Below are 16865 nucleotides of genomic sequence, written 5' to 3'. Positions count from 1 at the left end.
ACTAATACACACCCTAAAACAGAAACTTATTCAAAAATTGAAAGTGATGTAAACCCTGCAATGATGCAGTCCATGAAAGTAATGCCGACCATATAACTGAAACTGATACATACATTGAAAATAATAAACACTCTAAAAGCCATGTATGAATAACAGACCGTGAAACTGATATGGTACTTGAATCAAATTTAGACGTTAAACGAGAAAACAGCCCCTTACGCTGATGCACATTTTAATCAATTACAGATCCAAGTGCAGACACTGAAATACATATAGATCAGAAAGTAATACGTCTCTGAATTTGATGCACGTTCAGAAACTAATGTAGACCCTGTAAAAATATTACAGACCCTGAACCCGACACATACTCAGAATTATTCACGGCTCTGAAATTGATACAAAGCCTAAAGACAATGCAGTCTTTTCAACTAAAGCACAACTTGCACTTAATAGAAACTGCAAAAATGATAACGACCCTATTACAGACAGGCGCTAAAACTTACACAGAGTCTGAGTCGAGGACAAAGCCTGAAATTTATACCATCCTGAAATTAATATATACCCGGGTAGTAATGTATTTTCTGAAAATTTGAAATGTCTTGAAACGGACACGCTCTCTGGCACTATTTTACTCTTTGACACGAATAGTGGTGTTAGGCTTGTGCAGACGCTATCACTTTTTGAGAACCTGATAGTATTAGAGGATTCGAAATTGATGGTGTCAGAGTTTAATGGTGAACATGGAACTAAAAGTCATGTTGGCTTTTACGACGTCTTAGATTCAGACTGCAATGTTTGTCAGCCTTGTCAGGCCCCTAGTATCCCAAACGCAGCAAGTACTCAAGTCTGCTGCCCGATGTACTGGCCGATGCAAGTGCCAGATTAGCGGCCATGCAAATTCAGGAAGGCTGGACGGTGCTGGCAACAGCATGGTCATGTACTCTGCCAATTCTAATATTCCTGCATCATTTGTGTGAGGGTGTGGATGTGTGGCGGTAGTCAAATGCGAACATTAGGATCAGGTACAACCAAACAACACGTTCAAACGCCAGGAAAGATGTGTCATTGTTCTCTTTCTGTATGCCATTTCATAACAAATATTTAATTTGCATTGAAGTTGCCACAATTTAAATCATTGATTATGTAGCCAACCAGCACTTTGTTCAGAGTCTTCTGAGGATGTAGTGTGAGTTGTTGTGCAACTGGCACAATGCATAGCAGAAGTTTGATGGGACTAATAAGGTAGCAGCTGAACTGGAATACCCCACAGCGAAACTGACTTCAAAAGAGACAGGTAAGCGGGAATAAACTAAAGGAACACGCTAACAAACTCATAAAGCTGTCACTTATATTCACTTCTTTCGGTGATGGGAGAACTGTTTTTCTCTACCGATTGAAGTGTTTGCAATTGGAGTTGTTCTCAAAGATTACCATGTAATGAAACAGTAAAAGGAGCTGGTTCATTGTTTAGAACATAGCATTCAAGTCAGTTGAGGTTCTGGTAATTGCGATGTTCGGACTACAATTACCTTGCAGTAACTGTTACTTGTACACATGAGACGGAAGTTGTGAGGACGTGTACAGATAGATGCTCAAATGTGAGAGAGGTGTTTCTTATTCTGTTGATGATAATAATGATGAAGAAAGTTCGATCGCACCCTGTCTGTGGTTGTTCCGGTGGAACACAGACGTACATCTCATTTTTCCTGCAGTTGCCCCAGTGAATGTAAGATGGTTTGAAGCCACCCACTCACAGTAATTCGTATTCAAGGACGACCAATCGTTAATTTATCTCCCATAATGTCGCTCTTCATTGACACTTTCTAATAGTAATTTTCTGTTCCCATTTACAGATTATCACACAGTGGCATGAGGACTCTACTGCTGGTTCTCGGTTTGATGTGTAAGTTCCTGAACATTCATTCAAACTTCACTCTGTTTAATTGTTTTAATCACGCATAAACATAACCTATGGTGTATTTGTGATCGTATTAAGATACCTTTTGTATTTTCAGCGCTGATAGGAGTTAATCTTACGAAAAAAAAACAATTATGTAATATACTGAATGGGCACTACTCTGTCAAATTGTCTCCCTTGTTATTAACTATTAGCATAAAATTTATAATTATTTCGGAAAGAGCACTACAGTATCCATCACACTACACTAGACTCCAACGAAATGCTTAAGAACAGGAAGCCAACTGGCATGTCGTGACTCTGCTGTGTCTCAGAATGTGTCCTTTGCCAAGAACCAATTTTCTGCAATCAGTTCATAACCCTTCACCTCACCTGTTCCGATACGCATCCAATTCCATCTCATAGAGCGGATTGCCACTGTCCCCATTAGACTCTTCGGCCAAAGTTTCTGATACCAATAGCTGCGGACAACAATGTATCTGCATTTCAGAACATCATTAATTTACCTTATAGAGGTTTATAAAATTCTGAGGAGCATGGAGAGGATAAATTGACAACGTCTTTTTTCCTGGGTTGGGGGAGTCCACAACGAGAGAGCAGAGGCTTAGAGTGAGCGGGGGAAGTTATAAAAGGGACCTAAGGGGCAGCTTTCCACACAGGGGGCGGTAAGTGTATGTAAATAGCAGCCAGAGGAAGTAGTGGAATCTGGTGCAATTGCAATTGCAAAATTTAAAAGGTATTTGGATGTGTATATGAGTAGGAATGGTTTGTGCTGGGTAGGAATATGTGCTGGGAAATGGGACTAGATTGGGTTGGGGTAACTGGTCGACATCACGGGTTGGACCGGAGGGTCTGTTTCCGTGCTGTAATCTCTATGACTCAATGACTCAAGCAACTGATTAGATTTTTAGATTAGATTAGTTACAGTGTGTAAACAGGCCCTTCGGCCCAACAAGTCCACACCGACCCGCCGAAGCATAACCCACCCAGACCCATTCGCCTACATTTATCCCTTTACCTAACACTACGGGCAATTCACCTAAATGCACATTTTTGGATTGTGGGAGGAAACCGGTGCACCCGGAGGAAACCCACGCAGACACAGGGAGAATGTGCAAACTCCACACAAGGAGTCGCCTGAGGCGGGAATTGAACCCGGGTCTCAGGCGCTGTGAAGCAGCAGTGCTAACTACTGTGCGACCGTGCCTCCCACTTCTTTCTTGTTTTCAATATTTCTGTCAATACGATCACTTTCTCTCGTAATCGACACTGTCAAAACCACTCGTGACTTTCAATGTTTTTTTGTTCAAAACTGGACTCAACCTCTACTTCGCAAGTGACTACAATTGGAACTTCAGTCGTTCCAGATTACTGTGTCCCTCGTCCCTGATAATATCAATTATAGTTTTGATGCTTCTGGCAGCTCATGTTGCTATGTCAAATTCACTGTTCTTTACAACATAATATTAAACAGTTTTTTTTTTGTGACCCTCAGTCCCAAACAGCAAAATCGCTGATCCATGTGTGAACCACACAGTCTTGGACCCGATCAGGAGGAGCATTAAATTGGGTATAAAAGAATGCTTACACCGAGATGAGTGTGGTAAAAATCTCCAACAGGGATGGTACAGCTTTAATAGGTAAAGAGTGAGCTTTCTTGGAACGTTAGTATAATTGTAAAAGGCTCACTGTCAATGGTTTCATTGTCCTAGGCACCAGTGTAAAGCTATGAGGGAATTGGTGGGAGTGAAACAAAAACATCTGTAATTCCGGAATACTAAACTTATCTCCCTCATTGTTGAAACTGAAAACATCATGTTTCGCAAAGAGAGAAACATAAATGTATTTTAGGGAAGGACTCGTGATATTTTTATAAAATTAAAAGCAAACTCGTTCATAATCATGTGTAACTCTGTTTTAAACATTTATCACACCACAATTGAAATGCAGCACACATTTCCTGTCTCCATAGCCATCAGTTAATTTACAGAAAGAGCACAGTCCACAGTTTGGTGCTCCACATTAGGAGCACAACATTTTGTTTTGGTCTTGATGTTATTCTGGTTATGCAAACGCGGGGCACCTACTCTGGTATTCACGGTCTTTCATTAATTTACACGAAGAGAACTGTGTTCTCTTTGAAAGTGATTCAACCAAGTATTAATAAGACAATCGCTGTGAGGGTTAATCATGAATCTAATGGAGAATTCTGAACAGACTCCTCTATCAAGAGAATAATTTGAATGTTGAGCTCACGACCACAGGGACGGGTATTGACTTCAACATTTGTTACGTGTTTAATTGAATAAAGATCGTAAAACACTTGAGGATAAACCAGGATAGTTTAATGTTGATGGGAGGATATCTATAGGTCATGCTTGAAAGTTCGTGTATGTGTGAATAATTGCAAAATAAAACAGTAGATAGAATGTCCACTTTCTATGCAGTAAATCCTCCGTACAATCTTGCAAATACCTGAACCTGAGCCAAGGACTAACAGTATATATTCGGGCTGGAGGGAAATATTTCATTCCGAGTGCATGTTTTCGAAAGGGGCACAGATTGTGGAAGTCTCGGACATTTTACCAGTCAGGTAATATATGTGATCAGATCAGGAGCTGACTCTGTAATTTTTATCTCAGTTCAGGCGAATGGATGATTCCAGAGAATGCTATCCCAATTGATCTCTGCTGCACAAGGAGTACAGGCTGGTTAAATGGTATATCAACCTATTTATCTACCATATTTAATTCTCCATTACGCACTGTTCATTTTATCTTTTAATCATTTCCGATTAAAACAAAATGAATTGCAGGTCGCCATCCCTCCGTGAGTGAAGGGGAGGTAACCAGGACTATCTGTTTTAATTGGAATAATAATAACTGCTCCTCCAGCCAAGACATCATCATCAAGAAATGTTCCACATTCTTTGTGTATGAGTTGAAGCCGACACAATTCTGTAATGCTGGATATTGTGCAGGTACGTCATAAGTAATTTACCACCCACAGTGTGGTTCTGAGATTTCATGTGAGTCCGTTAGAATGTTACAAGCACCCTTTATTCAGTAAGCAATAATGAGATGAGATACTATGTGGTCCTGTCCCTAATTTCTGGAAAACATAATTGCTCTCCATGTCACTCACTCTCTACCTCCATGGGAGCGTAGAGAATATAGAAGAGACCAAGTGTCCGGTTGTAAGTTTGCTCGCTGAGCTGGTGGGTCTACATATACTGGGTGGAAAATCTGCTGGTGCTATTCGGATGGGGTTAAACTAACTCACCAGGAGAATGGGAACCTGAGGTGTAGTTCCAATGCACAGAAGGATGAGAGTAGGGAGGACATGGACAGGATTTCGTGGTCACAGGAATGGGCTGGCAGGTAGCAAATTGGTTTGAAGTGAGTCTTCAAAGCCAGAAGTATCCGAAATAAGGTCGATGAGCTTGCAGTATGGATAGGTCCCTGGGACTTCAATGCTGTGGCTATTCGTGGATAGAGCAGGGGGAGGAATGGATGTTGTAGGTTCCAGGGTTTAGATCTTCCATTCAGAACAGGGAAGGAGGTAAAATAGGGTGTGTGGGAAGTGTGGCCTTGTTAGTCAAGACAAGTATAATGGTAGTCGAAAGAACTTCTAACGAGGACTCGTCTATTGAGAGAGCATGGGCTGTGGTGAGAAACAAGAGAGGAGAGTTACACTGCTGGGAGGTTATTTATAGGCCTGCGCAGATTTCCAGGGATTAGATTAGATTCCCTACAGTGTGGAAACAGGCACTTCGGCCGAACCAGTCCACACCGACCCTCAGAAGAGTAACCCAGAAAGACCCATTCCCCTCTGATAATTGACCTAACACTTTGGGGCAAGTTAGCATTGCAAATTCACCTGACCTCCACATCTTTGTACTGTGGGAGGAAACCTGAGCACCCGGAGGAAACCCACGCAGACACAGGTAAAATGCGCAAACTCCACTCAGACAGTCACCCGAGGCTGTAATTGAACCTGGAATCCTGGTGCTGGGAGGCAGCAGTGTTAACCACTGAGCCACCGTGCCGCACCTAATATGGAGGAGAGTTTCGGCAAAACGATAGTGGGTAGAAGTGAAATGTACAGCGTGGTCATTATGAGTACTTTGGAAAGTGACCATAATTCGGTTTCGATTAGTTCAGAGACGAAGATGGATAGAACATGCCACAGGCATGAGATACAGATGGTTGAAGGGCAATTATAATACGATTAGGCAAGACGTCGGATGCAAAGAAAGGGGTAGCAAAATACAGGGATAGAGATATTCGAAATGTGGAGCTGGTTTAGGGAACAGATATTGCATTTCCTTGATACATATATCCCAGCCAGGCACGGGCGAAGTGATAACATAAGGGAACTGTGGTTTAATAAAGGAATTGCATCGCTTGTTAAGCAGAAGAAGGAGGCTTATGTGACCATGAGGCGACATGGTTCAGGTGAGACGACGGAAAGTTGCAAATTTGCTAGGTAGGATTTAAAGAGAGAGTTCAGAAGATCAAAGAGAAGACATGAGCAGTCTTTATCAGGCAAAATAAAGGAAAACAATGAAGCTTTCTATAACTATGTGAGGAAGAAAAGGATGACTAGAATCGTGATCGCGTCATTCAAAGATAGAAGTGGGAAGTTGTGTGTGGGCTCTGTCGAGATCGGATTGCAGGTCGTCAACATGGTTTCATCAAAGACAGGTCAAGTCTCACCGACCACATTGAGTTTTTTGAGAAGTTAACCAAGCATGTCGATGAGGGTAGGGCAGTTGACATGGTATACATGGACCTGAGGACAGCCTTTGATAAGTTTCCACATGCTAGGCAGTTGGAGACAATGCAGTTTATGGAATTGAGATTAATTTAGCAGTTTTGATTGGAAATTGGCTTTCTCCAAGAAAGGAGCAATTGGTGGTTGATGGAAAATATTCAGACTGGCGTCAGCTTCCTAATGGTGTGCCACAACAATCTGTTTTAGGACCACTGCTGTTTGTAGTTTTTGTAATAGACTTGGATGCAGGGGTAGGCGAATGTGTTAGTAAATTTGCAGATGACTTTAATGTCGTTGGAGTAGTGGATAGTTTGGAATAATGTTGCAGGTTTCAGGACGACTTGCATGAACTGCAGAATTGGGCTAAGAGGTGACGAATGGATTACAATGTAGATAAATGTGAATAGATTCACTTTGAGAAGAATAAAAGGAAGACCGAATACTGGGTCAATGGAAAGATTCTTGGCAGTGTGGATGTGCAGATGGATCTTGGAGTCCATGTACATACTTCACTGAAAATTGTCAACCAGGTTGTGCTGTTAAGAAGGCATGCATTATGGTATGTTTCATCGGTAGAGGGATTGTGTTCCGGAGCCGTAATGTCAAGCTGCAATGATGCAAAACGCAAGTGTGGCCGCACTTGGAATATTGTGTAGAGTCTGGTCCCCGCATTACAGGAAGGATGTGGAAACATTGGAAAAGATGCAGAGGAGATTTACCAGGATGTTGCGTAGTCTGGAGGGAAGGCCTTATGAGGAAAGGCTGAGAGACTTTAATTGTATTCTCATTGGAAAGGAAAAGGCCAAGAGGGGATTTGATAGAGGCATACAAGACGATCAGAGGATTAGAATGGGTTGACATGAAAGTCTTTTATTCCCGTGATGATGCCATCAACTTGAACGAGGGGTCATAGCTACAAATTGACGCGTGATAAATTTAAGACAGAAGTCAGAGGCAATTTCTTCACTCACAGAGTGTTAAGGGCATGGAATGTCCTGCCTGCCAATGTAGTTAACTCACCAACATTAGTGAGATTCAAACATAACTATACGCACATGGAAGATAATGGGGTAGTGTCGGGATGGGCTTAGACTAGTTCATAGCTTGGCGCAACATCGAGGGCCGAATGGCCTGTTCTGCACTCCATTGATCGATATTCTGTGTTTTATTATTTTTTTCTCAGACGTTTCGTCAAATGTGAGGCTCCGTTCAACTAATGGTGTTCTGTCCCAATTTCTGTTTATTTTCTTGGTCTGTTAGGTGGGTGACATAACTATTGTTTCTTTTTTCTCAGAGGTTGGTAAATGGGGTCGAAATCGATATGTTTATTGGTGGAGTTCCTGTTTGAATGCCAGACCTTTAGGAATTCCCGTGCCTGTCTTTGTTTCGTCTGTCCGAAAATAGATGTGCTGTCACAATCAAAGTGGTGTCCTTCTTCGTCTGTGTGGAAGGATTGTTGTTATAGCTGGTCATGAATGTTGATACATAGTTGGTGTTCGTTTATCCTGATGGCTATTTTCCTGCTTGTTTGTCCGATTCAGTGTTGGTAGCCCACAAATCTACCAATGGAATGAAACTGCTACTGATGAACCTAAAGGACACTTTACGACCAAACTCTAATTCGAATGTCATTTACAAAATGCCCTGCAAGGGCTACATCAAACATTACACCCTACAGCCAGGAAGAAATCTAGCCTCCTGGATACACAAACACCTACTAGTCATTAAAAGACATGATCATCTATAACTAGTATCTTAACACACGGATAAAGAAATACACGACATCAATATCACATCCATCCTCGGACAGCCAAATGTAAACACGTACGTGAATTCTGCGATCCCTGGCATTCAAACCGAAACTCCATCAATAAGCACATCTGTAGTAATCCTATTTACCAACCTCTTCGGAAAGAACCGGAAATGATATCACCCACTTTAACAGACCAAGACACGTAAAGATAAAGCAGGACAGAAGACAGTGCTTCAACAGAGGCTCACTGATTATGTTAACTCGTGTGGTAAAGAACCAGCTGGTCACAAACCTACCAGCGCAGGGTGCAAACTGCAACCTGAACTTCAACCTGATGTACAAAAAGTCCCAAAAATCGCAAAGTCCAAGTGTAATTATGAGCAGTTTAGATGAACATCTGAGATAGAGGAGAACTTGGCGGATGCTGAAGTGAGGAATAATGAATTGGCAGACTGATAGGAGAAGGATGTGTAACTCATCCAAGTGTGAAAGTACGTGATGGTCGAACGTTAAATTCCCCCGGCCCAGTGTGATTTTGTTAAAGACTGGAGTAGAATAAAGCACGTGACGGGAGTGGGATGTTGTCAATGAAAGGAATAGAATATAGTCCCCGAATGAAGGGTAATGCTTTCACTGACGGTAACAAAATACTGTGCATGATTGGACTGGGACTTTGTTACTGATGGGAATATAACACAGTGTCTGAAGATGGTGGGATGTTGTGACTGGCATGGGAGGAGTGATGAAGTGAGTGACTTAAAGAAGTGAGATTGAATTTTGGAGGAGAATTTGATGTGTTGACCGACAAGGTTAGAAGACCGTGATTAAGGTGAATGGAATTCAGTAAATCAGACAGTAGGATGTCGTGACTGAACGGGTACGACCTCATGACTGGTGGAAGTGGGAGTCAGTGTCTTAACTGAGTCGAAATCGTGAACTGGGAACTGAGAAGTCATATTTGACAAAAATGGGATTTCGTGAGTAATTTAATGACTGAGGTGATCGGGATGAAGTGAAAGAGTGAGTTGAATGCAATGATGCAGGAGAGAAAACACAGAGTTATAGATTCCAATCCGACCGTAGAGGTAATTTGAATAATGGCATATCACCACCTTGATAATTCTGCAGTCCTCCAAATAAACCCGTAGTCTTGAATATTATGACACTTCAAATGCTGGTTCACTGCATTTTACCAGTTGAGATTTTGATGAGCAGAAAAACTCCCAGCCAATGTATTTCAAATCCCAATATTGCTTCTGTCCATGCTTTAACTCCAAATATCTCCTCATCCTTTACTTTGCACTTGACAGTTGCGTCATCTGTTTCATTAGTTTCTATGAAGGGAAAGAGGTTGTCTTTTTTCAGCTTGTCGATGCCCTTTCTTATCTCAACCACGCTGTCACGATCAATTCAGCACCTTCCTCCCCAAAGGGGACAACTCCAGCGTATCCAAACTTTCTATATAGCTCTATTCAAGGCACCTTTGTGGAAAATATTCTGTGCACCGACTCCAGAGCAATCAAATCTTTCTATCGTGCATTGACCAGTATGCTCACAGTACTCCAACAGTGACTGAAACACAGTCATTTGCATCTGAAATCTTATCTCCCTGCATTTTTGAGCGAAAGAGCACCTGGGAAATGGAATTAACCAATGTGCTTCTTTAATTATCTCGTCAACCTGTCTTGACACATTCAGGAATCTGGGTCCACATACTGCAAGACACTTCTTTTCTTCTTTGATTCCGAATGTCCAATCATTCATTACGTTGTGACACGTATTCTTCCTTCTTGTAAATTGTACCATCACACATATGTCAGTTTTACATTTCATCTGGCACACAACCGTCTACCTGGCAAAGTATTTGTATCCATGTGTCACTGAATAACGTGTTCCTCAATGTACTTAATTGGCCAAACTTTGTATCAGCATAATTTAATAAAGGTCCTCAGTGCTCACACATTTACATTTGAAGCTACAAATCTATTTTACTTAAGAATATGAAAAATAAGTGAACCAGCAATGATCACTGTGGTACACACTGCTGTCAATTCAACAACAGACCATCTTTCTCCCATCATTCTGAAAATCGTGGAACCTACTTGTTAAATTTGCCGCGTTTTTACATTTTTACCTAAGTTTCCCATGTTGGATCTTGTGAAAGTTATTGCAGAAATTATTATAAATTATATAAAATGCCAAACATTTTGTTACCTCGTAGAAATATTCCAGTGAGCTTTTTTTATAACATCTCCCTTTGGCAAAGAGGCAGTGAATACCCTTTCAATGTTTGGTTCGCCAAATGAAAACTCATTTTATGCTTCACTTGTTCTTTCTTCAAAAGCCTTCCCAATAATTACATGAGGGTTGCTGGTTAATTGCTCCCTAGTATTTGTTTACGAGATTATTGTCGAAAGGAAGTTTTGGCTTTAGTCGTTCTCGAATCTTCTTTCATCCTCTCTACGACACGATCTCAACTGGAAAATTTGGCTCAGGCAATTCGAATTAACTTCGTGAGCAACCCTATTGTTAAAAAACTGAATATTTGACCACTGTTAAATTTTTTAAAAAGTCCTCCCATACCACCTCGCCTCTTAACATAAATTCCGACATTTTGTGCTTGTATTGTCCTCCTGATGAAAAAAAAGACACCTGCAAAGTAATGTTTCAGCGTTTTGCCAATGTGCTTCAGTTAAAGCAACAATTGCCACCTTCGTCCACCAATTCCTTACACAGAATTCATTTACTTTTGAAATATTCATAGAATCTGTATATACTCCCCTTAATATTACCCGCCAGAGTTATCTTATGCACTTGTTTAGCCCTATTAACTCTTCTTTCTCATCCATCAAACATTTCTCTATGTCGGCATTGACGTGGTTCTGGCAATTTCTTGTCAATTTTACGACACCTGTGCTCTTGTGACGACTTCGGGTTTGGCACTGCTCTGATTCTATCGTCCGACCCCACTAAGAGTAGTTTATTGAGACACGCAGTGCAAGTATGGAGTGGGTTTATTTGCGAAGTAGATGCATTATCTAATGATTATGTAACCTTTCAAAACAGTACACGATGCATCACCTGTAAGCTCATATGCCACCATCCTTTCTTCCTATTTCAGAAAGAGTACCAACTCAAAGACACAAGGATCTATCGACACCATTTTCGATTGACATTGCCTCGCCTGACTATTCAGGGTCTGAGACTTCGACTTTGAATTCGTTTACTCTTCCATCCAACCCTACGGAATTTTATAACCTTCAGACTGATGCTGAGCAAGGTAAGGGATTTGTAGGTTATGGAACAAATCAGGGAAAGTATATGAACACCAAGCTGTGTGGCGTGATGACTTGCGAGAAAATGCAGATAATTTCAGTGTCGTTTTGACAAATTGAATGAGTGTGGAAAACAATGCAGGATGAAGTAAATTGTAGCAGCAAAAAGGCGACGACAGTTTAAAATCAAAATGGCTACACATTGAGACAGTGCAATGTGCAAAAAGATTTGATTGTCCTAGCTGCAAAAGGAAGTCATGCAAAGTAAGTCAAGAAGTAAATGAAATGTCGCTTTTCAAAGCAAGTCGTTTTGAATATAGGATCTGGCATGTCTTGCGATAATTGTACATGCCTTAAATGAGAACACGACTGAATATTGTACGCAGTTTCGGTCTACTTACCCGACCCAGAATGGACTTACGATAAAGGCAGTGTCAGTAACTTTACCTGACTGATAGCTTGGATAGCTGACCTAACGAAGAAGTATGAAGTCAGGGTATTGTGCAGCGACTGAGGGAAGTGGGATGCAGTGGCTAAGTGGAGTTAGATGTAATGACTGAGGAGTTTGGAATGTATTAACTGAGGTGCATAGAATGTAATGGTTCTCAGTAGTTACCACGAGAATGATAAATTACTGGAGAGCCTGATTGACCGATTAAGTTTATACTGACAATGGTAATAATACCAACTTCGCAAGTCCAACTTTGCCGCACTCGACCGATAGTCTTTAATCGTATGTTACTTTGAATGCTCATCCAAGTACTTTCAAAGTTTCGTGACGTTTCCCACCAGTACTATTATCGCTGACAGTTCAATCAAATCCCAAACACATCTGGCGAAAAACGATATTCTTTCAACATCCTGTAAGCTTTCTGCCTTTCACTTCAATACTTTTCCCTTGATATGGATATTTCTACGAAGAGAACCAGCGGCTTTCATTTCACCCTGTTCATGCCTGTGCTTATCTTGTCTACCAGTCTGGGATCCCCATTCAAACTTTCACGCTCAAAACAAAAAACGATATGCATAACCTCTTCATAGCTTCATCCAAGGCAACCTCCTGACAAACATTCTTTTGACCCTTTCCAGTGCAACCACATCTTCCGACAGTGTGATTACCAAAACTGCAACATTAGTTCAGCAATGAACTGAGCAAAACTTTCTGCAGATTCAAATTGACCACCATGTTGTTTTCACAATAGGATGCCTCAGAATGACAAGAATCCAATGCGGCTTGTCAACTACCCGGTTGGATTCTCCTGCCAGATTCATGTATCTGTGAACAAGGGCAGTAACATGACTTTTCTCCTCTCAGAACTGAAAATGTGTTGCTGGAAAAGCGGAGCAGGTCAGGCAGCATCCAAGGAACATGGGAATCGACGTTTCGGGCATAAGCCCTTCTTCGGGAATGCTTTTCTCCTTTTCCCCTCTCTGTAACCAAGCCTTGGTTGTTGCTTCGTCACATTTATCACGTTAAAAATGTCACCTGACAAAATCCATTCATCTAATATTTATATAAATATATTTAATGTCACCTACTTGGCTAAGCTTTGTATGCTGTGGTTCTGTTCGCCGAGCTGGAAGTTTTTGTTGCAAACGTTTCGTCCCCTGTCTAGGTGACATCCTCAGTGCTTGGGAGCCTCCTGTGAAGCGCTTCTGTGGTGTTTCCTCCGGCATTTATGGCCTGTCCCTGCCGCTTCCGGTTGTGTGGGACAACACTACCATTATAGGGCAAGCAAAACAAAGAACAGCCAGGGAATTCCTAGAAGCATGGCACTCATCCACAAACTCCATCAACAAACACATAGACCTGGACCCAATATACCGGCCACTACAGCGGACAGCTGAAACTGACAACCGGAAGCGGCAGGGACAGGCCACTATAAATGCAGGAGGAAACACCACAGAAGCGCTTCACAGGAGGCTCCAAAGCACTGAGGATGTCACCTGGACAGGGGACGAAACGTTTGCAACATAAACTTCTAGCTCGGCGAACAGAACCACAGCAACGAGCACCCGAGCTACAAATCTTCTCACAAACTTTAAGCTTTGTATAACCTGCAATCTTTTTTAGCATGCCCGTGTGACGACTCTCCGAAATTCGCATCTGCAGATCAAAGTTGTTTGTGAACATCTCAAAGATTAAGTGACCCAACAATGATAACAGTGGTACCCACTGATACCTGTTCCACACACTGGCATTTAGCATAAACAACTGCTATGTCTGTGGGCATTTTTATTTAAATCAGAATTGCCAAATTCCGCTGCATCCTTTGCAATTTTAACTTCATGCGTTTTGGCTTGGAGTTGTGTTAAATTTATTTCCGAAATATTGATTAATTGATAGCCTGCCAAACACTTGAACACTTCTTCAAAATAATTAACAAGCCTTCTGAGCCATGACCTCCAGGTAACAAAGCAATGCGGACTTAGCTGATCAAATATTGTGTCTCATTTAATACTCTTCCAGTGTGTGCCCACTAGACATAAACTGATAGTTTGTTAGGGACTGATCGTTCCCTGGTTATTCACTTCATCTTGATTTACTTGCCGAATATCTTTGGATTAACCAGAAAGTTGTTTACAAGTGTTTTTTTCCTATCGATTATTTGCTCCTTAATTGTTTTCTGGAACATCCACAAAACTTACCGGGGTCTAGCAATTGAGGTTGCGTCCTGGAAATCATTGACTCACTTGTATTATCTGTATTCGTGTGATGACTCCTGTTACCTCAATGCTATGTACACAATTCTTTTACCACCATTGACGATCAAAAATATTAAATGGGGCATACACTGCAGGGTGGAGCAGTTATTGTAGAACCTTCAAACTGGTTCACGAAGCTTCGTCTTTAATGCCAAACACCACCTTCAGTCCTTCCTTTTGAAATCCTCTGCATTTGGGTCTTCCTATCTGCATCTATTTCCCTCCACCTGTGTCTCCCTAACTTCATGGGTCATTTATTGATCACTCTGATCACGAGGCGAAGGTGAAACTGGAAGTCTGGAATTGCGTAAGCATGGAAATACATTGCTTGTGGAATGGAATCAATGAGCAGCAGACTATTAGAAGCATAGAGTGAAGCATGGTAATTGAGGGAAGAGAGAGAGCAGATAAGAATAGTGAACTGAAGGCAGAATAGCAAAAAAACAGATGTGCAGATAGAACAAACAATTACGAGCAAGACAAAAGTGAATCCAATCTGGTAGGGACATTTTATAAATCAATACTATATCCTGTCCAGAACTAGATGTGTGTGTAATTTGTTTGATGTCGTAAATATTGCATTTAGGTTCTCCGCATCAATGGGTTAATGTGATGATCACTTCGGATGCAGAGATTGACAACAAAAAGGCGAAGGAAATCACGCTGAAGACGGTAAGAGACTCCACTATACAAAGAGGGCAGACGCAAATTACCCACATCCAATGCCACTCCACGAGTTCGACCATCACCCTCGCCCCCGCAACTGCATATAATAACTGTTTTGGGGAGGAGCTCAGCAATGATAAACCTCTCATATTTTCTGCTTGCGTCACACGGACAAAAGATCGAGAGGAAAGCTGAATGACCATCTTACGATTTTTGCTTTTTCGCTTCCTTTCATGTTTTGATTTCTCCATCAAATTTTGTCTTCTATTACTGTCCTATTATATATCATTCTCGCCCCGCCCCCCATGTTTCTTCTCTTTCACTGGTGCTACCGAAATGATGCCATCGCCTCTCGTTTTTTCTCCTCTCCTTGTCCCTGTCTCTCATTCCAGCCCACTTTGTGTGTTTCTCAATTTGCTCCATTCCCCTCCCTGCTCCTGTCTCCATTTGACAAATCCTTTTGATTCTGCTTCGTCTCCTAATCTCAGTGTAAACATCTTGTTTTTCATTGTGCATTAAAGCTTCAGGAAATGGTCAATGAGCGAGCCCGGAGGAATGTGGAATTAGTCCAGGAGGAGGGACACTGTGTGGCTGTGATCGCTTCAGGACCTGAAGGAAACTGAGTGTGGTTGTGAGGCCCAAACACCCAGGCATCGCCTTGCCATAATGATCACTGGATTGCTACAACCGAATTGGCCTTCACACTTCTGACACAACCAAAGCAAACCATTAGCAGTTAGTTCTGCTGTTGAATAGAAACGTGCTTCCTTTATAGTGGTAACGAATATGCGTTATATTGCACTTTTCCCCACCGTATGCTCCATGTAAACATGGATGGCCCTTTTACCAAACGGCGAACAACAAGTGCAGGGCCCTCGACCCATCCAGCCTGCTCAAATGATCCAATGTGATCCCCGATCTGATTTTAACCTCAGCTCCAAATTCAAAGATAGTCTTTCATCCACTCAGTATTCAGTGATCATTCAACAAAAGATTTCTATTGTCTGCATTCGCTGAATTTTGAGGAAGGGAGACCCCGAAAACTCACCGAAGTATAACAGAACAACTGGAACATTTCTCATTTCTGTCTTAAATGGATGCCCCATTTTTAAAATAAAAATCTTGATGGATCCCATTGGTTACACAAGAGGGAAAATTATGTCCGGCTTCACCCATTAAATTAGATCTTATATGCTTTGAATATGTCACGTGTAGTTTAACCAGCCACAATCATATTGAGTTGCGGAGCAGGCTCTCATGACAGAGCCTCTACTATTGTTCTTTGCTTGCAACTTAGCTATACACGGAAGGCAGCTGTCTGACAGCAGGAAATACACAACACAAAGAATAACCTTTTCCCCTTTGGTAAACAGACCAGACAGAAAAAAAATCGGTAATCAATACCGAATATCAGAGGTTTTGTGCTAGGTGGTTTTTGCAAGGAGCGAATTTGGCAGTATGCGCGTTCTCAATTCAAAAACCCAGTTAACTGACCTTCTATGAAATATTTTGGTAAATCTACGTCAAATTCGTTAGGCAATGGGTGGGCTTGCTACTTCTGGCACATGGGATCAACATTTTCAGGATACCTGGTGAGAAATTTTGGCTTTCAGTATTCTATGTGATTCCGTAATAAAGTCTTTGAAGATTTATCGCTGTTAACATCCGGAATGTCGACATTCGCTAATGATTTTGGCCTCCTCAATAGCCAGTTTTGAATTTGCAATTTGCAGTTGCACAATGCGTTCACCAGGTAGAGAGTTAAATAGTT

The 16865-nt window shown here is 41.5% G+C and overlaps 1 protein-coding gene across 1 annotated transcript; it reads left to right on the top strand.

Moving 5' to 3' along the window:
* The first annotated feature begins 1185 nt into the window (after window positions 1-1185).
* On the top strand, window positions 1186-16224 carry LOC148134876 (pancreatic secretory granule membrane major glycoprotein GP2-like). Its single transcript, XM_087985305.1, has 8 exons — window positions 1186-1294; window positions 1854-1903; window positions 3414-3558; window positions 4561-4637; window positions 4734-4898; window positions 11569-11727; window positions 15015-15100; window positions 15616-16224. The coding sequence occupies exons 2-8, from the start codon at window positions 1870-1872 to the stop codon at window positions 15715-15717; spliced, it is 768 nt and encodes a 255-aa protein (XP_087841431.1). The 5' UTR covers window positions 1186-1294; window positions 1854-1869; the 3' UTR covers window positions 15718-16224.
* The last annotated feature ends 641 nt before the right edge of the window (window positions 16225-16865 follow it).

Source organism: Chiloscyllium plagiosum, unplaced genomic scaffold (genome assembly GCF_037043375.1).
Source record: "Chiloscyllium plagiosum isolate Xiang-an unplaced genomic scaffold, Cpla_swu_hap1 HiC_scaffold_52, whole genome shotgun sequence".
Classification (NCBI taxonomy): Eukaryota; Metazoa; Chordata; class Chondrichthyes; order Orectolobiformes; family Hemiscylliidae; genus Chiloscyllium; species Chiloscyllium plagiosum.
The sequence above is the reverse complement of the archived record's forward strand: the minus strand, read 5'-3'. Positions and strand labels throughout refer to the sequence as shown.

What these genes read in the sequence shown, in the direction of transcription:
- LOC148134876 (XM_087985305.1), top strand. Translation starts at nt 1,870, where the DNA reads ATGAGGACTCTACTGCTGGTTCTCGGTTTGATGT. An exon ending in GGATGGTACAGCTTTAATAG is followed by an intron (nt 3,559 to 4,560) that starts GTAAAGAGTGAG and finishes TTTTTATCTCAG; the next exon opens with TTCAGGCGAATGGATGATTC. An exon ending in AGGAAATCACGCTGAAGACG is followed by an intron (nt 15,101 to 15,615) that starts GTAAGAGACTCC and finishes TGTGCATTAAAG; the next exon opens with CTTCAGGAAATGGTCAATGA.